The sequence below is a fragment of the Mugil cephalus genome, chromosome 9 (assembly GCF_022458985.1).
Source record: "Mugil cephalus isolate CIBA_MC_2020 chromosome 9, CIBA_Mcephalus_1.1, whole genome shotgun sequence".
Classification (NCBI taxonomy): Eukaryota; Metazoa; Chordata; class Actinopteri; order Mugiliformes; family Mugilidae; genus Mugil; species Mugil cephalus.
In genome coordinates, this window is record NC_061778.1 from 17,098,847 (window position 1) to 17,126,282 (window position 27,436).

General features: G+C 40.3%; 3 protein-coding genes across 3 annotated transcripts; 2 read left to right on the top strand and 1 right to left on the bottom strand.

Annotated features, from left to right (window-relative positions):
• Window positions 1–1,554: 1,554 nt before the first annotated feature.
• tnfaip1 (tumor necrosis factor, alpha-induced protein 1 (endothelial)) lies at window positions 1,555–6,226 on the bottom strand. Its single transcript, XM_047595199.1, has 7 exons — window positions 6,049–6,226; window positions 4,765–5,120; window positions 3,868–4,037; window positions 3,170–3,253; window positions 2,817–2,869; window positions 2,417–2,612; window positions 1,555–2,299 (listed from the first exon to the last, which is right to left on the bottom strand). The coding sequence occupies exons 2-7, from the start codon at window positions 5,009–5,011 to the stop codon at window positions 2,069–2,071; spliced, it is 981 nt and encodes a 326-aa protein (XP_047451155.1). The 5' UTR covers window positions 5,012–5,120; window positions 6,049–6,226; the 3' UTR covers window positions 1,555–2,068.
• A 348-nt stretch (window positions 6,227–6,574) lies between these two features.
• ift20 (intraflagellar transport 20 homolog (Chlamydomonas)) lies at window positions 6,575–9,666 on the top strand. The gene is made up of 5 exons (XM_047594217.1): window positions 6,575–6,720; window positions 7,466–7,603; window positions 7,685–7,770; window positions 7,891–7,994; window positions 8,953–9,666. The coding sequence occupies exons 2-5, from the start codon at window positions 7,477–7,479 to the stop codon at window positions 9,032–9,034; spliced, it is 399 nt and encodes a 132-aa protein (XP_047450173.1). The 5' UTR covers window positions 6,575–6,720; window positions 7,466–7,476; the 3' UTR covers window positions 9,035–9,666.
• A 6,159-nt stretch (window positions 9,667–15,825) lies between these two features.
• Window positions 15,826–26,648, top strand: arcn1b (archain 1b). The gene is made up of 10 exons (XM_047594087.1): window positions 15,826–16,012; window positions 17,123–17,386; window positions 20,189–20,368; window positions 22,087–22,292; window positions 22,404–22,565; window positions 22,687–22,852; window positions 23,441–23,588; window positions 23,792–23,900; window positions 23,989–24,193; window positions 24,858–26,648. Exons 1-10 carry the CDS (start codon window positions 16,010–16,012, stop codon window positions 24,945–24,947), a joined length of 1,533 nt encoding a protein of 510 aa, XP_047450043.1. The 5' UTR covers window positions 15,826–16,009; the 3' UTR covers window positions 24,948–26,648.
• Window positions 26,649–27,436: the final 788 nt, after the last annotated feature.

Sequence of the window (27,436 nt, forward strand, 5' to 3'; positions counted from 1 at the left end):
AAAATATCCAACCACCTACAGTGTAGAGTTAATCATATCCTCAGACGGTGAAGTCAAATAACTCGGTCCAGCGTTGTGTTCCCTCAAAATGAAGCCAGCGTAGAAGTGCCAAAAACTTGCACTTGAGACTCAAAGTCAAATCTCCACAAACTGCTCTCCCTCCAACTTACTCCAGTTGCAGGTGAGCATTGGGTCGTGTATAAATGCATCTACAGAAAAGGAAAGTAAATCTACAGAATCATGTTTATTCCTTCAACTTTGGGATCTAAATGAGTAGTTCTGGTTTTCACGTACAAGAGCTCACACATCTTTTGTGTAAGAATAGGTTTGCAGCAGAGCCACCTGCAGTATCAGCAAGCAGTGTTTAATATGATCTAGAGAGGTGAGGATCTGTCTCATCGCTGTTTCCCCGCAACCTTTGTGCTCTGAAAATATGACAAATAGTGACAGTTTTCCTAAAATCACAGGTGACAAATTTAAATTGCTTGCTCCAATTGTCAGAGGTTGTTAAGAGACAAACTCCTGGTCTGAGCAATGAAGCCCATATGGAAGAGCAGAACATTGTGGTTCATAGAGTGAACGCTTGAGGCTGGCTCCAAAAGGAGCAAATCCCCATAGACCCCCAACTTTACAGCCACATTAAACATGTTTACAGCCTGGTACGAAAAATGATTTCGGTCTTAACAGTTTATTCCACTATACATGATAACTGCACGGGGCGTGAATTTTTTTCTTACTCATTTCTTTTTATTTAAAATGTTTAAAATTGGCCACAATTAAGCTGCTTTGAGTTAACAAGTAACAGAGAGTTGGGTGGGTGGGTCTCAACATCCAACACGACCCCCCTATGTCCCTATGAGCGTGTGAGTGAAGCTCATCCAACATGGTGAGGACAGGCTCTGCCCATTTTAGGCTTCATTTTTGAGATTCAGAATCCAATCGGTGACATCACCGTGGGTTTGTCCGTAGCGTATACGGACGATGGTGACCAGCAGTGCAAACATCATAGCATGTTCACTTTAGCGTTACGATAATCTACTCTTCACCTGTGGATATACCTGTACCTCATTTTACCCAAAAAGAGCCGACTGTGCCCTGACGTTTGGCAGCAAGTATCCACTGGTGGTTTAAAAAGCTCTTAGTCAAAGCCTATCTTAGTATTTATGTTGAGCACTTTTTCAGCATTTGACGTAATTAAATTAAATTATGCAATTATCAGCCTCTCTGAATACCGTGTATTCGTTTATGCAAACAGATTTTTTTTTTTTCCTGGCACTGCAGCTTCAAATTAAAAGTACTTAGTTGGCAGCACACCTGAAATCCTTCATCTAGGTAATCAGCACAATGGATGAATTGTTAATAGTTAATCCAACTATTAACTTCTCTGCGTTCAACTTTCTACAAACGTTTTGTGGCCTCAGCAAATAAACCAGCGCTGAAATATTAAGCATCTTATCTTTAAGTGCAATTATTAACGGGACATGTCACTGTGCACAACTTTTTGTGTGCATTTTTGCACGTGCGCCCTAAAAACAGAATAAAGACAAACAATAGTAGAATAACAAACCTTTATCTACACAGGAGGCATTGTGGTGAACTGCATCAAAACATATGAAAGTCACACTAATTCTGGTAAAACCTCCTTTGGCAAACAACAGGCTGTAAATGCATCTATGAATTACACAATCTCAAAATACAAGACATGCTCTCTGCTGATGCAGAGTCTAAGTGCTATGATCGTTACAATATTTCTTCTAAGAAATAGTGCACATTAGTGACCCCCCCCCCTCCCACTACTTAGAGTAGTTGCTGTCGGTCGTCTGGTAATAAAGCATAAATTATGATGGACAGAGCAGCAACGGTCTAGAATAATAAGTCACATGTGTGCGTGTACATTGAGGGAAAAAAATCAGATCTCTTTAGGACTGTGATACAAGATTCAAAAGAAAAAAAAAACATATGAGCATCATCAGATTTCATGTGTAAATATTTCACATTAAAGAAAATGCTGAAATTTGTCCGGCGTCTTTTTTTTTTTTTTTGTTGCTGTCGTGGTGCGGATTCAGTCTCAGTGGCCCAGTGGCCGGTCGTCGTACGTGCTGTACCTCTTGACGTGGATTCGCCGGACTCTCTCGCGCAGCTCGGCTCCCCCGGGACCGTCCTCCTCCTCGCTGTGAGAGCCACAGTTGCTGTAGCTCCGGCGCGTTGCCTCCAGCAGGTAGTTGTCGGGCAGTGGCATTGTCTCGTAAAGCAGGGTGTTCAGGGTCTCCTCGTAGATGCGCGCCTCGGGAAACTCCACCTGAGACCAAAGACAAATGTCCACTATTTCTGAGCTGAATGTGAAATGTAAATGTAAAGCGTATACACACGGAAATTTACAGTTCGGAACTCCTTTTTCCTTTTCGCTCATCCTCACCTTGGTCTGCTTCTTCTCCGTGGCGTAGACGATGGACGTGCAGCACACCTCAGCCAGCCTGCGACCCTGTCCGTAAAAGGACCAGCAGCAGATCTCGTCTCCAATCACGTCTTTGATGAAGAGGACGCGGCCGTTGAAGCTGAGGGAGAGCCTGTCGAACAGCTCTATGTTCTTCAACAGGTTGTCGTCCGAGTTGCTGTTGAGACAAAGGCAAATTGATGTGGAGAAGAAAGCACTCCATCATTTACTCAAATCAGTCGCCTGGGGCTCATTGGAGTTTATTAAACGGGGGGGGGGGGGGGGGGGGGGGGGTTGGTGTTTCCACTCGCTGAGTACTCTGAAGGAGAGAGAAAAAATCAATCATCTCCGTAGTAACAAATTGAGTGGGATGGATTCTTACCTGGTGTAGGAGTACTTGTTGTTGCTTCTGTTGTACACCAGCTTCACTACAGGCTAACAAAGGGGAAAGACGCTCATTAAATATCAGGATTTGAAGAAATACATCAAGTCTTTTGTCTGGTAGAATAAGATCTGAGATGTTTTGTTCTTGATCACTTGATCACATTTTAACAACGTCTTACTAAAACCATGATATATTACATTTTCATCTTTGCAAATTTCAGATTCTTCATGTTTTTTTTTTTTAATACCTTATTTTATTGCAGACATTCTGACTTGATGTGGCATGAAAAGCACAAATTTAGTTTGGACCTCTGTTACTACCACGATATGTTGTAAAAGGTCTGTGTTTACCTTGCTGGAGGACTGGATGAGCCTCTCCTCTTCTTTACAGGACGTGACCACAGGTATAACACACAGTGGTTGCTCTTTATTGCCCTGTCGAACACAAATATAATATACATGTATGCGTGTTAGAAGGAGCGCACAGCTGAACAGATTTCCTTTCATTTTTCAATGAATTAAGTTCATATTTTGCAGCTTCAAAAAACGGAGAAATGTATATGGATGGATTCACTTTTAAACAACGCTGACAAACATACTAACTGGAAGATTTTAGGACATTTTAAGAAACAACTTGTGTTAGTGTTACCTTCTTTTAATACCCTGAACCACCTCTCTGACATTTTTAGTTACTTTACTATATTTGTGCATTACAATTTACAAGAAATGCTAAAACTGTAGACTAAGAGTACTTGGATATGTACTGTACGTCAATAAAATGGACATATTATTCAAACCAAAGAGAAACGATGGCATTAGGCACTTACATGGTCAGCACATGGTCAAAGGTTTCCATGTAATCCCATAGAAAACTCTTAGTCTGGCCAGTCTGTTCTGAATCAGGCTACATGAGCCATTTTTATTGTGGAATACTAGTATCCATGTAAATGGAATAAATGAGTGCAAAGTACTTTCTACCAAATACAATAACGATGATGATGATGATGATGTTGACGGACAGTACATTGCGCAGTATCGATGTAACTGACCTGCAGCGTGTTTTGACAAAGCTCCACTAGGCCCGGGATGAGGTAATACTTTGCTTCAGCCAGCAGCTCCTGCACAGCCTGACGGCCTTTGGGTACGGTGACCGTGCCATCGCGCAGGTAGCAGAGGATGCTGCCAAAGTGTTTCCCACTGCGGTCAATTAAGATCCAACCTGAATGGGACAAAAAAAAAAAGAGAGAGAGATGGGTTCCGAGAATATGTTTACAGAAACCACAGCGGCGTTTCAACAACTAAAGCTTGCGCCTCAGGCCGAACTGACAGCAAATCTTGGCGTCTATGAGATGATACAGTGATGACATGTGTGACTCTTTGTGGTGTTGTTTTTGTTAGAATCTTATTGACTAGAGGTGTTAAGATTGTGACAAGCAACAGGTGTGGTCCAAAAAAACAAGAGAGATCTCATTCCCTAAACATGTCATGAATGCAATAGTAAAGCCATGTGTTTTTGTAAAAGCATACAGATAATCTCTCAGGTTAACTGCAGAGGGAGGGCAGCAGCATTTTGACAGATCCTAACCAACTGTGTCAGAAACTCTTCCCCTGCCCTCTGGACAGAGATTCAAAGCTATAAAAACACATACAAACAGGGAACAGATTTTTTTTACCCAGATCTGTGTCCTCCATCGCACCTCCTGTACACTCAAGCCCAAATATTAATGCATATTACCCAACTGTCTGTGTTTTTAATGTATCGTTTTGCTGCTTCCTCTTTTGTCAGTGTTTTTACAAGCTGATTTTACTATTGTCTGTTTTAATGCATCTTATTTTAACTGAGATAAAAATCTACCTATCTGTAATGACACTGTCAACAGAACAGTACAATATAGATTTTATGTTTGCAGAAAAAAATCATGCGCCATCTGTTCACAGATGTTCACCTTCTTTATCAGTGAACACTTCCTTCTTTCCGCTGAACATGGCTTTCAGCAAGGAGTCCTGTCTGGTCAGCACCTGCAGCGTGCTGTAAAACAGCGTCCCGCCGACGTTGAGCCGGACATACTTGTTGGCCAGTCCCACTGCCCCCCGGTAGCTGCAGGTCTTGGTCTTGGGACAAGCCAGAGGAGGAGCTAGAGGGGTGGAGTCTGTGGTGGCGTGATGCTGGGTTAGGCAGCTGTCCCCGGACATGTCCCTTCGGAGGTAGATGACCACCCTGCAGACGGTGGTCCGAAGGTCCCCCGCCGTGGTGACGGCTACTGATGAGGCCGCCACAACCTCTCACTGTTCCAGATCATTCCTGGAAAAATACAGAGCCTTGAGCTGATACACAGATATACAGAGAAGGCCAGTGTTGATGAAGACTGTTTAGTGGTCCAGCAGGGCGCCCAGTGGAGGAAAGCATTTGTCATAATGAAGGAAACCAGCTCCCTCACTGTTATCTTTTCCTCAGTTCCCCTTCCCATTAAATGGAATGTGGCTTTGTCAGAAACTAAAGGGCGGTCAATGACAAATTTTCACAACAGACAAGGAGGCATCTCATTTACATTTACATGAACTAAACAGAGCAGCTAGATCTCTAGACCAAAGCAGATGTTGGTAGTGGTCCTCCTGAAAGAGAGGTTGATCTCGGTTTAACAGAATACTGATAATAGAACGATAGCGCAAAATCCCACAATAAAAACTTAAATGGTTTAGTGGTGCTAGCCCACAAACATTAGTGTTTTGTAGACAACTTATATCAGTAAAGTTATTTTGTCTAGCTCTTGTTAGCTATCATCAATTAACTGGTCTGAGCTTGAGGTGTCCTTCTCTGCCGATCCTAATGTTTTTATATACCAAACTGCTTCTATAATGTGAGAGTTTTAGCATGTTTTATGTGAAAGTTGTTTTCAGTTTGTCAGCATCGACTGTTTTAACCATCCCCGTAACGTAAAGTTGTGTTTGCTACGGCCGTAATGTTTTGCTAGCGTTAGCTGAAGTTGAATACTTGGACAACTTTTTAATACAGGTACAGAAGAATATAGCAAATCCTATAAGTGGGAATTATTATCATCACTTCCAGAATTACTGCATAACACGGGAGAAAAAGGTGCGGTTTCCCTGGGCGTGACTGTTCAACTAAACATAAATCACGTTAAATTGCGAGATTCGTCAACACGTACGTAACGTACTCGCCCTTATCACAGCGAACTACACGCATCAGTCTACGAAGTTTGGTCACTTACCGTCCTCCCCGTACGATCTTTACGTGTTGTCAAGTAGCCGAACGACAACAAGTAACTTTTCCTATATCGCCGAGAGACAGTCTTTGACTGTAGGATCTGGCTTTAGGTTGTTGTAAAAAAGTATGAAAAAGTTCAACTCCGTCCACCGTCTTCTTCTTTCGATCAGTTTAGGGCGGAATCTACGTTGAGAAGCGCGATGCTGCCCTCTATCGTCAACAAGGGGCATTAGATAGATAGATAGATAGATAGATAGATAGATAGATAGATAGATAGATAGATAGATAGATAGATAGATAGATAGATAGATAGATAGATAGATAGATAGATAGATATTTCTAAAGCTGAGTCCAAAATAAGCTATAGTTTCACCACTTCATCTAACCGCCTGCACGGCATTTTGTAGAAGTATTCACATGCGCTGCTTGCTATAGTCTCAAAGGGTGTTTTTCAATATTGTATTTCGACTTTTTTTCCCTCGAAGTGCATGTTGATAGTGATCTTGAGACTAAGAGACTACAGTCTGTCTCCCTCGCTGACAGCTGCAGCGTTGGTTTGGTTGCCGTGGCAGCGGGAGGAGGGGGGCGGAGCTTCGGCCGCTCCGACTAGTCTGCCACTGGTCTGCCACATAGTCACAATACAACACAACACCACCTGCAACAACGGATTGACAAGGTAAAAATGTAGTTTCGTGTCCTTTAAAACGCATGCTACCGATTTAGATGGCGTACGCTTGAATTTTTTAGCCTTAACAGTGGTGACGTGTTTTGTTCAGGGAGCTTTTGTGAGCTGGCTAGCTAAATGTAGCTACCGAGCTAAGTTCATTCAGTTGGCTACATGTAGCTGTGTAGCTAACAGTGTTTGTTTGGACCATGAGGCAGGTATTTAGAAACACCCGGGATAGCCCTTTTATTTTTGCATTATGTCTTCTTTTTTAGACTAACCGGTACGTTCAAACCTTTTGTGCGAAGTTAAGGCGGTAGTTACCAGTGCTTTGAAAACGCACATTTGACAAAAGCTGAAGTTATTGCTAAAACTACGCGTTTAACACACAGCTGCAGCGAGTAAAGTGTAAAATGATCGGTCAGTGCTACTATGCGTGGTAAGTGTGGTCAGCTGATAAAAGTGAGAGATCAGCGAAATGTTTATTTTGTGCCACGAAATAGTCCATATGTTACCATCAGTGGCGCTACTTAGTTGGAGTTAAGTACACACTGTCAGCAAAACAGATAATGACTGTATGATAAGATAAAGTCATCTGTCAGCATAAGACACGCAGTCCCAACAGTAGAGCGTTTTCAGTTATCTTTCTATGAGATATCCAGCATTTCTGACTGAGTCTAAACTATATGTGCATCATGTTTAGTTTGTCTCCCGTGTTGCTCTTCTCCCCTCTCACTCTTTGTCTTGTTTGTGACAGGGCCTGTGGCCATGGCTAAAGACCCGTTAGCCGAGGCAGGCTTTTATTTTGATGAACTCAACAAGCTGCGGGTACTAGAGCCTGATGTCAGCCAGAAGACCTCAGAGCTCAAGGAGGAGTGTAAAGAATTTGTGGACAGTAAGCATACAATCCGTTTAGCTGTTCCTGTTCCTTGCATCGTACAGGATGTACAAAAACGGTTTGTGTCGGTGTTTGCAGAAATCGGCCAGTTTCAGAAGATAGTTGGTGGTCTTATCGAGTTGGTGGATGAACTGGCGAAAGAAGCAGAGACGGAAAAGATGAAGGTAAGCGTGACATGCCGAGGTTCTTTTCATCGGCTGTTAGATTATACTGTATACTGTACAGTGTGTGCTACAGTTAGATCACGAGTTGCCCTTATTAGCTATTAATCTGTCTCAATTCAGGCAATTGGAGCCAGGAACCTGCTGAAGTCGGTGGCAAAGCAAAGAGAGGCCCAACAGCAGCAGCTTCAGGCTCTGATAGCTGAGAAGAAGATGCAACTTGAAAGGTAAAAAGTGTGTTTCACTGCTCTGGTTTGTCCCAGACTGGTCAGGAGTTTCCATCTGTTTAAATTCAGCTATTAAAATAATAAGTATGACTCCCACCAGTCTCATACATGAGTGGTGTAACAAGAAAACCAGACACATTATAAAGTTTAAACCACAACATAGGTTAAGGTTAGTTGAAATTTTAGAATAGATACAGAAATTCTAGATTAAAATGTATTTGTGTATTAGTGTTTAGGAGAAAAATTAACAACTGAATATATCCTTGATTTGCACAATGAAAGTATCAATATGTTACCAGCTGCAGTACCAGTTGTAAGAACTTATGTTTGTGAAAACTAGCCAGTAAGCTTCGATGTATAAAAGGTTTAAAGAGTTAGATTAAAGGATAAGTCATTAATAAACAGCAGAAAAAAGGAAGCTTAAAGTAATGAATACTTGGTGTGATTAGCCAGAAGACGAAGATACACCTCAAGCACTTGGCAAAAAGTATTGGCTTTTTAAATGTAACAAAAAGTTTGCTGCATTTAAATAATTGCCAAAGGTAAAATATTTTCAATGAATAGCTTAAATACAAAAACGTTTTAAAAAAAATTGTATATAACTGAAAGTAATGAATTACTAAAACAAGTGTGTCGGACGAATTTGTAGAAATGGAAAACAGTGTTCAACATCATTTCTTAAGTCACATAGAGTCAGCTGTAGTCCAGAAAAGTTGTCGCATGATCTGACAGGGAACCTACATGTTTACATTTAGTGTCACTCACACATCACATCCTCCTCTTCTACAGAACCTCATTTCAAATATAAAAAATAAAGATATTTGAGGCTTTAACATACAATTATGAACATTATCCGGTGACTTCTCCTTAAGTTATCAGGCCTGTACAATATTTCATGTCAGTTAAAGGGCTGTTGTTATTCTGCTGTATTGCATTCCTCTATGCGCCCTTGTTTCAGATATCGTATCGAGTATGAAGCTCTGTCCAAAGTGGAGTCTGAGCAGAACGAGTTCATCGACCAGTTTATTCTGCAGAAGTGAGGACTCGACCAGACTCAAAATGTCCACCTTTTCCAGAGTGCCTGTCCTGTTTTCTCTGGGTGATGCCCTCTTCAGAGAATTACTCTGCTGCAGCTCTGTTTCTGAAGCAATCCCAAAGCTCCAGCTTCATTTGAAAACCTTAATTTCCTCTTTACACATTTCTTTTTTTCTTCTCAGACGTGGTTGTGTATGTGAAGCAACAGTCGGCCTTGAATTACACTTGAGCGTTAAGTTCTGTTCACACCAAATGTCTCAGTTCAACATGAAAAGTGGAGCTATTTATACAAATGAACACTATTTATACTATTTATACAGAAGAATTAGTCTGTAGCTCTACTTTTATTACTTTTTGTATCAATTGAAATAAAATACTGCATGTGCATGCATTTGTAAATACGTTTTAAAGTTAAAGATGCACGGATCAGGGCGTTCCCTGGTTTCATTCCACTCTACCGGTACAGCCAGTCAGTCATCTGTTATGTATATCATTGTCTTTCATGCATTAATTAGATAGAAATGGTTATACTTGAATACTGTATAATGCACAAAAATGTCCTTTTTGCTGTTATGATAATGGCAAAATTTAACATTGTGCTATTAAGTATTGTTTCAATAAAGATTACTTATCCATATGTTCTGGTGTTGGTTTTTTCACGCACACATACAGCAGCTAATGAAACTTAGCAAGTTATGAACCTAAAAGTGTAATTTTCTCAATCTGATTCGGACACTTATAATCCTACAAAGGAACCAGTATTTCACAAACACTCTGGATAAATGTCTCATATAACCACCTCAATCAGGAAAGACCACCCTGATCCAGCCAATCGGAAGGTTTTCAGACTCCATTAGATTGAGAGGGGTGGTGTAAACCATTGACTGTCCACTCGGTGGGGAAAAATAAACACTTGATTCGACTGTTTTCCCTCTGGTTGGAATAAATAAATCCATTGTTTCTGTGCAATTCAGGACCAAGTGGGGTAATTATCAGTTGACATGTTGAGAGTCTGGGAGGGACAGAAACATGGAGGCAGCAAAACGCAAGTTGTTGAAACAAACATTTGAAAAGGTGAATGAATCCATGTGAGCGGCTGAGACGAAGCATCCATCTCAGTCATCTGCTTCTGTTGAATTTATTCAGTGCCGTCAATAAAGTTGGGAAATATATATATATATATATATATATATATATATATATAGGACATAATCACCTAGCACATCTAAAAAAAAAAAAAAAACACAGGTTTTGTTGCAACTTGTGTGTGTTGTGTCAGACCTCGTGTATCAAACTTTGTTTTGCCTGCCAACAGTTTAATTGAAATCTTTGCCTGTGAAAACGTAGCAAGTCTGAAGTCTGACGTCAATTCAAGCAACCTCTGTTCTCCTCTGAGATCCTTCCTGTTCCTCTAAGTAGTGAAATATAAAACACTTTAAGATCACACATTTAAGTAATTTCGAAGCGAGAAAACTGATTGAAACTCAATGATTTAAAGTGGCACCAGTAATGTAAAGTCCATAAAGAAACAGAGGAGACAGTTGCGTTCATGTTAGAGAATTAATTTAATGAAAAAAATCTGGTGACAGTATTTACACATTCAGAAGTGAGTAGTCATTTTATGTTGTGAAACAGTACGACGTAACCTATGAGGTCTTTTCACATTCTCAAAGCAACGACGGCAAATAACACTGAGCACTCACACAGAGGCAGCACAGAGAAAAAAAACATCCAGCAACGCTACGCTGATTTTCTCTGGGTCATGCCCACTTGGAGCCCGTCCCGCCTGCTGACGCTCACTTCTTCTTGGTATACTGTGAATCAGAAAAGAAGTAAACAAAAGGATGCACAGTGTGTGTCTGTGTGTGTGCGCGTGTGTGTCTTAAATCTTCTTTTCTTCCGGCTTACTTTATTAAGAACCCAGTCTGCATCTGAAATCGCTCTCTGGATGATCAACTGTATCCTCTCTGGATCGTCTTCGTCTGAGTGGCTGTTGTAACCCTGGAAATGAAGAGAGACGGATCAGGATAACGCCGTGTTTAATGTTCTCTAATGAATGTGCTCATCTTCACAGGGTGACAAAAGCGCTCCTAGCAGGTTTGATCAATGGTTCATGATTCACAAATTTTTGTAGAACAGAAACGACACAATCAGAATCTGTCAGAGAACGGGCCATAGGTCAGTTCAGTGTTGCTCGCCCTTTCTAAAAAAGAAAAGAAAAAAATGACTGAGATCCGTCCTTTGACTGGCTTTGTGTCTGATTAAATGTACAAATGAACATGTAATGACAAAAAAATCAAACACTTTCAGCAACAGCTTTGTAAACAGTGACACATCAACTATTTTATTAAAGATAACTTGAGCTTATAGTTTTGGATCTATGCAGAGCTAACATTATAGCGGGCTTTGTGTGCTGGTGCGTCGCCATTATTCTGTAATTATTCTGTCATTATTCTGTGACACTAGTCAGCTGTGTTGACTTTCTCTGTGTACTGTGACTGGAGCTGAGCGGCTCATGTTGGAGTTTCATTTAATAAATGTTAAACAACAGTTACTTTCATTGAAATCACTGCAGCACAGCGCATTTGTCATAAGGAAAATGCATTTAAAGACCACAGTTTTGTGTTGCCACAACATTTTGTTATATTTCTGAGGAGGTGCACGTCAGGCATCTACGGGATAAATGCAACACCACAGAACCATAGTCAGCTGAGAAGCAGCAGCAGTCTCAGGAGTGAAGCTGGACTAATGACTTGGTGACACACATCTAAAAATCATGTGCTTGACATTTAGGACATTGCATAAGAGGACTTTACCTGTCTTATGGCATGTCGATAGTGCTGCTGCATTGCTTGCGATGGTAAGACCCTGCAACATCTGAGGAGGTATCGATAGAGCTGCACTGGTGTCTGGATCAACTCGGCTCCAACTAAAGGCGGCATTCCTTCCTCCTTCTCTTGAACTGCTTCTGGTAAAGATACGAAGTGGGAGTGGAGTCGCTGGATTAGCAGCACAACTTTATATTCTGACAGTGAAGCCACTTTAGCAGAGCTGGGAAGGTAAAAGAACCATTAACATACAGCAGATGAATATGTCAAACCTTAAAACTAAATCAAAATAGATCAAAAAATGTTCCCATAGAACAATAAAATGAACTGATATATGACACACATTTGGGAAAGAGGCAAGCCCTGGTTACCGGTACATGGTACCTACAGGCTTAAGACAAATACACTAAAAAAATTAATTCATGCCAATAACCACTGGCCTCATTAATCCCCCTGAAACATTGGTGCCTGAAGTTTAGTGTTGGACTGTGAGACTGAATGTGTACTGTTTCTGTCTGTATTTTTTGTGCTGTTTTTCTGCGGGCTGTAAAACAAATTGTCCCCCATTGATAATAAAGTTTACTAAGACTAAGGCTTGACTTTACATCTAGATGGATATAACAGACAAGTGACTCTATGACTTATTATAACGAAGAAAATAGACACTATGGGGAGAAAAGAAGTGTACATATCCTGGCGGCTGTCTTCATTTGGACAGTGAATGGTGGACAGGATATAGAGAGTTTTAAATCTGTTGTTAACAATGTCACTACGCTGCTGCTGTGTCTCCTGCTCTTATCCTCCGGCTGACCTCACCTGTTCACTAGCTAACTAACATGCTTTCATTAGCTAACTAGGCAGAACGATTTGTTATTATCACCAGAAACTACGCTACGTTAAGCTTACTGTGGCTGTAAACTGCAGGCTGTCAGCTTCTGGTGGTACCCAGCATCGTCGCAGTCCTTATGGAGTCACAATGTTGTGAAACTTCGCAGGGGGAAAAAAAGATGGTGGACTGAGCATGCGCAGTCCAGTAGCGCCGCCGGGTCGAAAAGGGGCTCGCGGAGTTGACATTAGTAAACTGACAGGAAATTGAATTAGGCTTATAAGAAATTAATTTAACACATATTTTTTACATTCAGAACATAACATAATATTGATGAAGAATGCCAAAGTAATTTTATGGTAAAGAAAGGATGGTAAAAGGGACATGGTCTGTTAAATGTCTAATGCACAGGTGTTCAACATAGTTCTGTGGGTCTAATCTGTCCCGCGGGATGAATTTGAAAAGTACTAAAATTATTTTCAAAACAGTGACTGCACACAGTTTCACACAGTTTTAGTAAGAGTTGTGGACATAACACAACACTGAGACATAGACCTAAATAAGAAGTGTCCGTTTTTTCATTACACCATTTGCAATAGCACAGTTCATTAAATGTAAACACTTCCATAATGTACTTCTTAGTACTAAAACAAAGGGAAATATTTGGAGGTCGCTGTCATCGTTATACATAGGTTAATACGGTATTGTGTTACTAGTCTTAAAATCTTAAAAACCCTAGACTCAAATGAGTTTGACCCCTAGGCTAATGGATGACAAAGGCAACATATTGCACATTGTGTGAATCAGGAATAAAGACAGTGGAGCATTACTCTTGTAATATGAATAGTCCCTACTATGATTGATCTCTGACCAATAACCTGGACACACCAGTGTTGACTTACAATTTAAGTTAGATGACAGGAAATTGTATTTTCTGCTCAACAACTTAATGCTAATTTGTTTATTGTTTATTTTAAACATACAAGCATATATATATGTGTGTGTGTGTGTGTGTGTGTGTGTGTGTGTGTGTGTGTGTGTGTGTGTTACTATAGCATGGGAATATATATATATTAGATTTAATCTTCTTTACCAATGCCTTTCATATATTTCTGTGCTTAGAATAATTTGTCTCCTTATTCCTTTTATTTACTTTTTTATTAATTTATTTTATTTATTAATTTATTACTACATGGTTTTTATTATGTTCCCATTTCATACTTGTTAGTAGTTTGTTTTGCCTCCTTGCTTACTTCACATGGCAGCTTCTTACTGTATACTCTGGTCAGTCTAAATATCTATACAACAAATTAACTTGTTAAAAAAGCTAAATGCTGGTTTGAACCATTGACTCATAGTGTATTTATACGTGTGTATATATCTATGTCATTGGCTACGTTTGAACTAGTTAATAAAGTTTGAGGGAAAAAAACTCAACAGGAACGATATCCGGGTTTACGGCATATTTCTTATTTTACTATTAGAAACAATGTCACATCGAAGCACGGTCGCCCTCTGTTGTCTGTCCAGGAAACATCCAACACGAACGTATTCCAGCACAAGGAAAATTACTTTTCTTGGCTGTATCATTTTTATACGTCTTTTCCGCGCGTCCACACAATTATCAAAAAGAAAACTGATCAGTTTACGACCAGGAATAAAACAGTGTAATATGTTTAACAGTGTATTCTGACACCTGGTGACTAGTTACTGAAACAGAATGACTTACGCAACACACCAGGAACGTGAAACTTAATCAGGATCGGAATTACTTTTGATCCTAAGGGGAAATTACTTTTCGTTACAGCACCTCCAACCCAAAGTACCAGTGTTAAGAACAAAGAGCAATCAGAATAAGTAAGAGACAATAAGAATAAGTAGGAGAATGTAAAAAAATATAGGAAATATATAACATGTACAAGTATAAGTGAAGTGAACCTGTGTTCAGAGTTATTGCTCTACAGAGAAAATATATATGTATATATATATTTCACATGGTGACAATATATAAGGAAATACATATAAGCAAATAAAATTAATTTATTCTATAAAAATAAATTAATTAATTAAAAAAGGGGCGATTTGTGTTGTTCAACTGTTGTGTCTCTCTAAGAATATTGCCTCCTTTTTTCAGTACCTTAATTTTGGAATATTTAACACATAAACATGATGTAAAATAAAAATAATAGTCACATATATTTTGACACACAGGGAGCTTCTCTAGAGAAGATCTTAAAGTCTTTAGCTGTGGGCATTACCTAAAAAAAAAACTTTCACACTGTCACAGAAGTTACTACAAACCAGCAATAAAGTATTATGCACACAAATGCAGATTTGGTAAGCCCCTGCCCTCCCATCAGTCAGCTTGAAATCTTTAAAACCACAAGAAAGATAAACTGGTGGTTTTCGTGGTTTCAGTGTGGCATAAAATAAATGAAATTGCCCATGACAGAAGATTGTTGTGGCTAGAATTTGAGTTGTAAAAATTTCCGAGTGTATAATGTTTATGTATGTGCCTTAAACAAAATGATAATTATAAAAATGAAAAGAAAAATCACTTATTTATTTTCCTTTTTCAATGCTGGAAAGAGATTGGTGGTGTTCTTGGGTTCATAATATTTTTATTTGTATTATACTATATTGATGAGGTAATTGTTGTTTGCTTAGTGTTTGTAAAAAGACAGTTTAGTGCACAGGTGTCAAAAAAAAAGCCCACCAGAGGATTTAACCAGAATGAAAAATTGCAATTACTGCAAAATGCAATAATTACATAGACTTTAATTGAATAAAAATAGCTGCTATTCCTAATTTGTCCATTTCATTTTTAATGGAAAGTTTATTAAATGTAAACATTTCCCTAATTTAGTACTACTTTTATCGGTTACTATGCTATTATGTTACTGAACTAAAATGAGTTTGAGAGCCCTGGTTTAGCGTCGGTCAGATGCTGATAAACTAAAACATGACGATGACCTTCAGACTACTATCAAGAGAAGGCGAAAGACGGGCGATGAAAGGTAAACATGTCAGTGTCGCGGCACCAAGCGGGATATCTGACTGAGAGGGAGGGAGGCCCGTGGGAGAGATCCTAGTAATGTATTTATGCAAACAGGCCAACATTTTGGACCCACGTCACCCAGCGCTGCTCTCCTTCCGGTGGAGACGTGGCTCTGAGCCGCTGCCATATTGACGCTAGTCGGCTAACAATCACACAACTTGAAGAAGGTAGCTGTATATCCGCACCTCGCTGCTCCACGGGGACGAGGAATCACCAAAGCAAGAAACGCGAGCGACCGAAGATCGTCGTACCGTAGAGAGAGACCAAAATGGTGGGTGACAGTCGACATTTGAGATCGTTTCCCCGTCTTTTATCGGGCCTCGCAATCATCATAACATCGGCTAACTTGGCCATAAGCTAAAGCTAGCTTCTCCTCTCCAGGAGCGAAATAAGAGCAAGACCAGACCTTACTTTTCACGGGGCCTGACAGCACTAACATTACCACCAGCTGCTAAAACCGAGCAAACGAGTCGTCGTTTCATTATACGGAGTCGAATTTCAGACAAATAAGCGGCTCTGAAGGTGCAGACATTGCTGACGTTAACTAGCTTCACTTGTTAGCTCCTGACACTATCCAAGCTAACGTCACCTCAGCCTGGCAAGACTGGATATTATCCTTCAAACAACCCTAAACCACATAAATTAGTATTATGAGTTAGTTAACGACAATTATCGCTCGTCTGCATCAAGTTCAGATCTATACAATCGCGTTTCGTTTTTCACTTGAAGCCATTGTCAACGTGGAAGGGATTCAGTTCCTCCCTTTATTTATTAATTGTGGGGACATTAACAACTTACTTATCCCAGACTTAATTATACTGTTGGTATCAAGCCAAATTTGTGTTTTTTTTTGTTAATTTTCTGCAATGGAAACCTGTGGCACAAATCCTCAGTAGTGTGTGTCTATCCCAGTGACCATGTTGGTGGAAGCTGGTTTTGCTCCTTTGCAGAAACACAAATCGCAAAGAAATAAGATCTTAAACACCTCTCGACGTGGTTCAGTTCGCTATAGGTGTTGCCTCTGCTGCTCTATAGTGTACAGTCTATAGCTGTCTGACAGCTAGTTGCTCCTACAGTACTGTTGCATTCAGAGCTAATGCAGAATGTGGTTTTGAGATGAGGATAGTGAAATGGTTGGTGAATAAATTGTCACATTGTAAGGTTTGCATAAGATTTAAATGCCACACGATTTAATGTCAGTATGCACTGATGCTTAATCTTTTCGTCAGCTCAATATGCTTTATAAATAATTTTACCTCCACCACTTCATGTAATATTTAGACGCTAAATGAATCTATGAATGTGTTATTCAGCTCGTTTTAACGGTGAAGATGTGTTCGCTCTATATCACAGTAACGTTCTCGCTTCCCACCGCCACCAGGTGCTGTTGGCAGCGGCGGTGTGCACCAAGGCTGGCAAGGCCATCGTATCGCGACAGTTTGTGGAAATGACCCGGACACGAATCGAGGGTCTCCTGGCCGCGTTCCCTAAGCTGATGAACACGGGCAAGCAGCACACCTTTGTGGAAACAGACAGTGTTCGCTATGTGTACCAGCCGCTGGAGAAACTGTACATGGTGCTCATCACCACCAAGAACAGCAACATCCTGGAGGACCTGGAGACGCTCAGACTCTTCTCTCGCGTGGTAAGGAAACTATGGAGTCGATCTTAAATATTCATGATTATAAAAATGGCGCCCGTCACAAATGAGATGCAAAGTCAACGTTTGTCACGTGACGGCATGTATTCTGACACAAAAATTTATTAGAGGCGACTGCTGAGGCTTTGCTACTGACAACTTGAGGTGTATAATTGATTTATATTTAATTTTGCTGTGTCTCTGACAGTGAACATGTCGCATCTAACAGTCACTGCATTAGTGATGGATTTATTTTACTATTCTACAGCCTCATTGTCATTATGGATGGACTCAAATCTTCCTGCTCTTTTTTTTTTGTTTTTTTTTCTATTGCGACTAGTATCAGTTTTTGTCCCTATTTTTGGGTTGAGCATCTCGTTAAAAGATGACATTATATACAGGATTGAAATTACTCTCCTCAAAGGCCTACGGTGCAGCAACTAAACATAAAATGTGCAAAAGTTGAGACTTAAAAAGGAGGATGATATGTATATATACTAAAAAGAAAAACATGACATGGTACATTGAATTGTGCAACAAGGGATCAAATGAAAATATATATGCAGTATAAATATAAATGTATAAATATAAATGTCACTGATGAAATGTAAGCCATGTAATGTCCAGAAAGTAATGACTAGAAACTACAGACCCCTGATCGGTCCAGGAGAATAGTCAACACAATCGCCAGAATAGTCAAGCAATAGGTAACCATGATCGCTTTTTTTTATTTTAATGGCAGCCAGCAGAAGGGGACACGGTCAATTGACAAAATACGGACAAAACTTTCAATATTTAGCCACGTTTCCACCTGAAGTTGCCAGAACATTTAGACCCAGGAAATGTCCCAGAAAATAACTAAAAGAGTTCAAACAGAAGGTTGGTGCAGTGTAAATAAATGAAATGTGTGAAGATTAGTCAGTTGATGTGTGCAAAAGCCGAAGGTAATATTATCAGATTCAGAATCAGAATTACTTTATTGATCCCAGGGGGAAATTACTTTTCGTTACAGCAGCTCCAACCCAAAGTGCACCAGTGTTTACAACAAAGAGCAATCAGAATAAGTAAGAGAATGTAAAAAATATAGGAAATATGTGTATATATAGCAATATGTACAAGTATAAGTGAAGTGAACCTGTGTTCCAAGTTATTGCTCTACAGAGGAAAAAAAATATTGCACATGGTGAGAAATATATGTGGAAATATATACAAGTGTATGAAAATAATGAAGTTATGCATGTGTTATTGCACAATCTCACGGTCACTACATGCCATTTTAACCCAATATGCTAAATCAAAGTCCAGCAGGTGGCAGTAACGGAAAAGACTCTTCAATAAACAGTGTGTATTTAATAGGTGTGACTCTGCCAGAGTGTGGATGTTATTTCCTCTTTTTGCAAATTGAGTTCATGCTGGAAAAGACATGAGTATTTGTAGCAAAGTGCATTAAAAACACCTGAAGTTCATATGATTTATCACATAATTTTATCTGTACTGTATCTATAACATCTTCAGATTTAAACAAAAAAATAAATAAATAAAAATGGTTGCTGGAATAAAGTGCTACTATTACTTTTGAATAGTTTTAGGACTTTTCCTGTTGCATAAAATTATTTTCCAGGAAGTTGGACCAAGCCCACAGGGAAAGTTCAACTGGTGGAATTTGGGTTTTTGGATGCAGATCAAAGGACACATGCTGAATTAAACAAGAATATCTATATCCTTCATCGTTCCCTTCGTGTCACATTTAAGATTTTGTTGGTGGCAGCTTTGAGGAGCCACAGTTAGAATCCCATCAACACAGAGGAGGTACAACAGTAGAACAAAATTAAGTTTTGAACAATTCAGTTTGTCAGAATCACTGGAGTCTTTGTTTTTCTTTTCTTCTATATCTTATTATCTTTTTTTCTTATTTTTCATGGTAAATAAAAGCTTGACCAACACAAGATCTTTAAGGTTTACACATCGGAGACAGTCTCAGATCAGATCACAATCTCTTACACTTGATGATAAAAGGGACATTGTAATGAAGTGGGAACATTTATTCAAAGAGCATAAAATGTGATTAGTAAATGCGGATTTGTATTTTTTCTGTCTTTTTTTTTTTTTTTTTTTTTTTTTACACAAAGAAGAAATGGTGTAAAATCAGGAAACATGATTCTGTGGTTGTCTCTCAGACTACATCAGTGCGAGTAGCTCTGTTCGTTCCCTGGAGTCGCAGCAGTAACATAAGCTGTCGCTATTTCCTTGGAGATACCCTCAGGTGTGAGCTCTGCCAGAGAGAGCTCATGAGTAATGGCTACATTAGCTGCCAACAGTGAAATAAAGGCAGGAAAATGGCAGTAATATTTCCACATGGACATAGTTTGGTTTCAAGTCCAGCATTTGACAGACGGCTGCATAGTTTACTGGCTCCAATAAAGGACGGTCTAATGTGATTTGTGATAGATCTTCGAGATTTTGTTTTTGGAGCTGCTCCAGTGTGATTTTTAGCCCTAGTAGTTTGTGTGGATTTTATTGACTAAGGGGAAACAGCATAATCTACAGTTGCCTAAACTTTTATTTAATATATTTAGTGCCTGGGATGATGAACGCTTCTTCAATTTGATGCAAAGGCTGAAAATAATCAGTGTTGATAAAGTCACACAAACAGAACCAATGCATCAATGATTTCATTGTGTTTTTATTCAGGTTCAGCTGCACCGTGATCATGCTTGTTACCAGTTAAGCTTCCTCATCGGCTGACATCTCGGCCCGCTGCAGGTGTGCCGATTGTGTGATGTTAATTTGTCCTCCCTACCGTTCCAGATCCCAGAATATTGCCGCGTCCTGGAGGAGAGCGAAATCTCAGAGCACTGTTTTGACCTGATCTTCGCCTTCGATGAGATTGTTGCGCTCGGCTACAGAGAGAACGTCAACTTGGCTCAGATCCGCACCTTCACAGAGATGGACTCCCACGAGGAGAAGGTTTTCCGTGCCGTCAGAGAGGTGAGATCACACAGCTGTGTCTGTTTTGTTTATTAGATCAAATACAGTTTTCATCCGTGTGGGGGGATTGGATCAGTGCAGCAATACGATTGTAATGTTAAACTGAAAGGAACAAAAATAATAAATTTTTTGGGGGGAACCTGTAACGTTGCATCAGTTGGTTAAAGAGAACCAGATGGAGAAAAGGAAAAAAACAGGGATAAAGGAATGAAATGGAGTAGGACGACAAATAAATTTTTCTTTCTCTTTTTTTTTCTCTGGGCTCTGCGGATCTGAGTGCACACACTGCAGTGTAAACGAATGAGCCTGAGTTAAATGCAGAGACAGAATTCCCCCTCCTTTAACTGTTGGACAAAGAACAACTTTCTTTGTGTGTCCGTACCGCAGGAACAATCATAGTTCTCAGTTTCAGGGTCTTTTTTAAGTTCCTACTTGGAGGTAGTTCCTTGCCCTGAACAACACGTAGTGACTAGTTGCTCATGATTGTTCGAACGCGTGACTGCAGTAGTGGCAACCTCCCGCTGAGAGGAAAAAAACCCTGTGTAAACATTGGTAAACGTTTGCTGTGCAAGCAACAGGTCTTGGCTTTAAAAAAAAAAAAAAATGAAACAAAACACGGAGAACCAGACTCTATTTGTTGTAGCACATCAGAAGGAACTAAGTGACGTTGCTATAACAACGGCTGGCAGCTATAAGAAAATCAAACCAGGGCTCCTTTTGCCAGTAGCAAATAGAAAGTGATATAAATACTTTTGAAGGAATGTGGCCCTGAAGAGAGCGGAGAGCTTCCTGGTAGGTACTTACTAATAAATAGTCCCAGTAACTGGTGAACACAGCACATTATAAAGACATGACTTGTTTTATGTATGAATGAATAATCACTTTAATCACAATTATTTTGCATCTTATTTTGGGACCCACTCAGCAACTACTTAAGTCTAATTAATGAAAATGTGGTGCAGTTGCACAGTTTGCCAACACAAAAAAAAATGGTTTGATGATAAACCAAAACGAATAGAAGGTTGTGATGCTAGAGAAGGAAATATTCTGTTTTACAGTCAATTAACTGCATTTGAATTAAAACTAAAAAATCCATCTTTTCAAGAGTGGCAATGCAACTGTAGCCATGGTAACCTTGTATCAGTGGATAAATACTGAACGGCCCCATGTTAATAATATTCAGTCAGTAGAACTCATTGATCATTAGGCTTTTGCAACATGAGTAACTTTTTAGTAACTTCAGCCAAACTCAACAATGCTTTCATACACAAGCAAAAGAAAAAAATCCAACCACCCAGAAGTAGACTCATAAACATGCAGCTTTCGCTATATGACAAACACTGTCTTAATCATAAGACATTTTTAAAATCTAACTGTAATTGAAATATGAATAAAAATATCAAGTGCAATTAATTAGCTATGAAAACACATTTTGTAGATCTTATTATTCTTATTCATGTGTGTTGTGAAGTGGGCGATGACAATTAGCATCACAGGACATTATTTGCCACCTACTGTTAAGGAGTGTGACTGGACGACGCTCCACTGCATAAAAACACCCTTCAGAATAAAAGCACAAAATTTTCTTTGCCCAATCAAAATAAGTCCACCAACTCCACCAGTGAGGAGGTTAATCGACGAGCTGGTTAAGGATGCAACGACTCTGTAAATATCTAAATCTGATGGTAATGTCCTGTTAAATGTTTGTAAATTCACAGACCCAGGAACGAGAGGCCAAGGCAGAGATGAGGAGGAAGGCCAAGGAGCTGCAGCAGGCCAGGAGGGACGCCGAGCGCTCTGGGAAGAAGGTGCCAGCGTTTGGTGGTTTCGGCAGCGCCGGCATGACCAGTGTATCCTCAGGGTCCATCATCACAGACACCATCGTCGAACCTGAGAAACCCAAGATTATACCAGCTCCAGTCAGGTACATGTCCAACAAATGCACCAAAGTTTGAGATCTGAACAGCATTTTTTCTGTCCAGACATCGTAGTTTTTATGAACTGATGAAGCACTTTGTGTGTTTATTCTTTCCAGACCAAGTGGACCCAGTAAGGCTCTGAAACTGGGCGCTAAAGGGAAAGAGGTGGACAACTTTGTTGACAAGCTCAAATCCGAAGGGGAAACCATCATGCCCTCCTCAGGAAAGAGGGGCTCTGATGTATCTAAAGTTCTGCCACCACCAGTCAACATGGAGAGGTATGGACTCATCACGGTTTTTATGATTCAGTTTTGCCTTTTTGTTATCCGTCTCAGCTTTTTTTTCCACTGAGCACAGCCAGCTAGAGGTAAAATACCTTGTTGTGCATGTCCTACCTAGTGTACATCTGCGCGTGGAGGAGAAGATCTCGCTGACCTGCGGCCGTGACGGCGGCCTACAGAACATGGAGGTGCTGGGCATGGTGACGCTCCGAGTCACGGACGACAAAAACGGGCGCATCCGCCTCATTATTAACAATAATGACAACAAAGGATTGCAACTGCAGGTTGGTCTACCACCAAGCAACACCTTCATAATCCTATATCCTGTAGGTAAAGGTTTTGCTGGAGAGTGAGGATGGACATCACCTCTAAGACCGTTCCATTCTTTGACAAGGCTGTTCAGATGATTGTGTGTGTTAAAGTGTTTTGGGGTCTTCATTGTAGATTGCAAATAATATGGTTTGTAAAATCATTCCTGTGTTGTACAATGACAACAAATCCCAAGACTCACCTGCTAGCTTGCCACAGTCATGAGGTGTACACCGAGACTGTCAACTGTGCAATTTAACTCGGTCACACCAGTCAGATGACCCAGACTCTGTTGTGGTATGTATCGTTCAGTGGGAGCAGCCATACTCTGTCAGCTCATAAAAGCTACCACCAGCAAACGGCCAGGTTTAGATGGGACTTTGGTGCCTATTTATTTATGACACAATGCAGGACACGCTACACAGTTGATTTGAACTTAAGTGTTTTATTTTAAAGTGACTACACTAGCATTCAACAAAAAGGTAAAAAAAAAAAAAGCTCTGAAAAGGTAATTAGCAAAAGAATTTCACACTTTAAAATGACTCACGTGTCTTTCTTTCCAGACACATCCCAATGTGGACAAGAAGTTGTTCACAGCCGAGTCCGTGATCGGCCTGAAGAACCCTGAGAAGTCCTTCCCTCTCAACAATGATGTTGGCGTGTTGAAGTGGAGACTACAGACCACAGACGAGGCCCTCATACCTCTAACCAGTACGTCCCAACGCACACAGCTCGCGTGTTCTTGAGTAAATGTGGTCTGACGTGATACTTCTCTACTCTCTTGATGTCTGAGGTTTTTGTTTGTTCATTGTAGAGTACCAACAATATCTGTCCTCCTTGGTACTACGTTAACTGCCTTTTACAGCACAAAGCCGTGTCCTACTTCTGTCTCACCTGGACTCTCTGTCTCTCAGTAAACTGCTGGCCTTCAGAGAGTGGTACCGGCTGTGATGTCAACATTGAATACGAGCTGCAGGAGGAGGGCCTCGAGCTCAACGACGTGGTCATCAGCATCCCAGTGCCGTAAGTAAACTCAGCAGATACAAACACTACTATGACTGAGCCTGTGTCCTCTGTGTCTATAATATAATTATTTCCGCTCCTCCTTCAGGTCCGGGGTGGGAGCTCCTGTGATCGGTGATCTGGACGGAGAGTACAAACACGACAGCAGGCGAAATGTCCTGGAGTGGTGCCTACCCGTCATCGATGTCAACAACAAGACCGGCAGCCTGGAGTTCAGCATCGCTGGACAGCCCAACGACTTCTTCCCTATCAATGTGTCCTTTGTGTCCAAGCGCAACTACTGCGACATCCAGGTGAGTGGCCGAGGGGATGGATCACTTTTCCGTCTGAGGACCTGAATTTCTGAATCTGACTTGATATAACAGTTAGGTCAGGGATGTCAAACTTAGCCCACCAGACTGGTATGAAAATTTCAATAAAACTGGGGCCTATGTGATTTATTTCCACTAGGGGCCGACGTAGTTACAGTGTTGCACATAACACAACAACAGAGACCCAGAACTAAACAGCAGATGGCAGCAATGAACCGAAATTGCGAAATTTCATAAAATTCTTCTCTGACCTAAACAAAGGGAAAAATTTTGCCTTGTTATTATGCAGTAATGTGGTTAGTGCTGCTGGTTAAAGACGAAAACAAGATTATATGTTAGTGTTGCTGAAGCTTACTGTGGTAAATAATTTCAAGAAATCATCATTTTTAAATCTGTGATAAACACAATTCATTTCCTGCAACTCTTTCAAAATGAACCTTCTTTTTAATGTGATACAATCATCAGTAACTTAAGACCAGCCATAGATGACAAGATTTTATTTACACGTTAAGAGGCCATGAATTTAAGTTGAATAACTATAACATAACAATAGAATCAGGAGAGTGAAGAATAATTAAATAATATTCTTGTTCCACACACGGCCCCATGTACACGCTGCTAATCGAGCCTTTTGTCTCTTCCCCAGGTTACCAAAGTGACTGACGTAGATGGCGACAGCTCCGTTAGATTCTCTTCAGAAACCTCCTTTGTTGTCGACAAATACGAAATCCTGTAAACGAGAACGACAAAAATCGAAGAAAAAGAAAATTCACCAACAAAAAAAAAAAAAAAACGTCGAAATCTATGCTCGAGAGAAAGATTGAAGATTTCTTGCCTGCCCACCCTGTATGCTATTTGAGAAACTGTGTACATCGACAGGACTGCGTCAGGCCTCTTCCTGTGGTGGAGCAGAGCAGCGGTGGTGTATTTATATGTTTGTATGAGAGAAGATCATCTATATATAGAGTTAATTGAAAAAGGAAAAAAACCAAGCAACAAACACACACACACACGCAAAACGTAAACCACACTGATGACGCTGTCGTGTTTGCCAAGCAGAACTGTAAAGAGGACTTCAGATTAAGTAGAGGATGACTGCGGGGATGCTGGAGAGGCCCACGGCCCTCTCATTGTCCGTCTATCAGTAAAACCCTGGCAGCAGGTAGAGAGGGAGGACAGGGACCTTGTCTGTATCGATCTCCACTAGAATGAACGCTGGTAATTAAGCCCTCACCCCCCCACCCCACCCTACCCTACCCTACCCTGCCCCACCCCACCCCGAGAACCAAGCGTCCTCCTCAACCTGTTCCTTCACACACATTGCAATGGTTCATTGATTACTGAATGTTTGTTTTCAATTTTCTTATCCATAATAAGTGCAGGACCGTAGCTCAAGTCTCAATCATTAGACGCCTGTCATTCTTTGAAAACTCTCGTGATTTGCTCTGTCGATATCTCACTTCAGATGATTGTTGTTTTCTTTTTTGTTCCTCTCTCGTGATGATGTTTAGATCTGTGGGGGTTTATTGTAGACATCTGCCCGAGAACTATGGCTCAGTATGCTGTCTGTACTGTCTGCGGTTGTCATCAGCGACACTGTCTGCTTCTTTTTAACTATGATATTTTTTACTGTTTGCTGTATAATTTGTCATTGTTTACCACTAATCTGGATGTAGGAATAATTGACCATGAAGAGCAGGACTTTGTAAGGGATTCTCAACTGCAGGGCAAAGGTTACTACCAGTAAATACTATTGACTGTTGCATTTGTTGAATTTTCTTACGATCTTTTTTTTTTTTTTTTTCTCTCGTTTGGTAACACCATTACAACCACTCCTTGCTTCGTCAAAAGAGAAACGCCACGTTTTCCTCTGGTCCATTTAAGTCCAGTGATCAGCTCAGATATCACAGAGTTAAAAGAAGGAAGAAAACACTTTGAACAAGGCCCAGAAACAACATCCAAGCCTCCTAATCTAACATCCCACAAGAGGATCTTAGATCTGAAATGGGAGTGATTGTGCGTTGGCATCCACTCACTCACTTACTCACTCACACACAAAGCAGGGATCAGAGACTGCCAGCCTCATATTCCACCCACTCCCCTCACATGCAAGGTAAGCAGAGAGCTCACCGGGGCCCTCGCAGGTCCGGTCCGCTGTTCATCCAGCCCAGTCATCCTTTACTTACGATCTCATAAGTACATCAATGTTCTTCGAAATATAACTTTTGTCTTTCATGTTTATGTTTTTTTTTTTTTTTTTTTTTTCATTTGTACTCCCCAAATTTCAATTTAGCAGTGGTTGTGTGGGGTTGAAAATGACTAGATTGAGCATTTTTAACTAAATTGCTGAAGGGGAATCTTAACATTCCAGTGTACAATTAGGGGAAAAAACAAACAAAAAAAATCTTTAATGGAATAAAGTGTATTATTGAAAATATAAGTTTGACGTGGGTTTTTGTGTAGGTTACAGAAGAAGCTGTCCGGGCCGTCCAGCGGCAGTAGAGAAAGACCCGCCTGTTATTTTTAACCTCCTCAAACGTCTATTTCCTCCTGCACGTTGGTGTCAACTGAAATTTGAAGTATTTCCTTTAATTGTGTCTCGTCATGACTAACCTCTCGGCTCTTGGAACGTCTCGGCCTTTCCCTTCACACAAGACCTCCCTCGTCACCGTCTGTGAGGGTCACAGAGCCCAGACTAAACATGGAGCTGTGAGCCACAGGTTGTTTCTACACGCGTGACTCATGTCTCGTCCTCACTAATCTAGAAAATCACCTTCAAATGAGGCAACGTCTGCTTTTAAGCCAGCATTACTGCTGGTTGTTTGCTCGTTAACAAAGTCGGATCCCGTCACCTGAGCTTTGAGCTAAATGCTGCTGGTTACCGCATTTGGACCCGCCATCACGTTTTGCTAACGTGCTAATGTTTGCTAATTAGCACCAAACACAAAATCTGTTAAAATATGAGTGGGATGTTATTAGTTTTTGACCAAATTAAATCATTGTTATTTTTATTGTGTTGGTGGTGCTATGTAAAAACTATGAGGTTAGTTTAAGATGGAAAAAAATACTTAACAAATATTGCTGTAACTCTAGAAGTGCAATTATAGGTCATGGTGAATGTCCCTGCCCACATAAAGAGATCAGTTTGTTTTTTATTTAAAAAAAATAATAATTTGATTCCATTATCCATATAAAGCTTATAGACTTGGGCGTTGCTATGGAGAT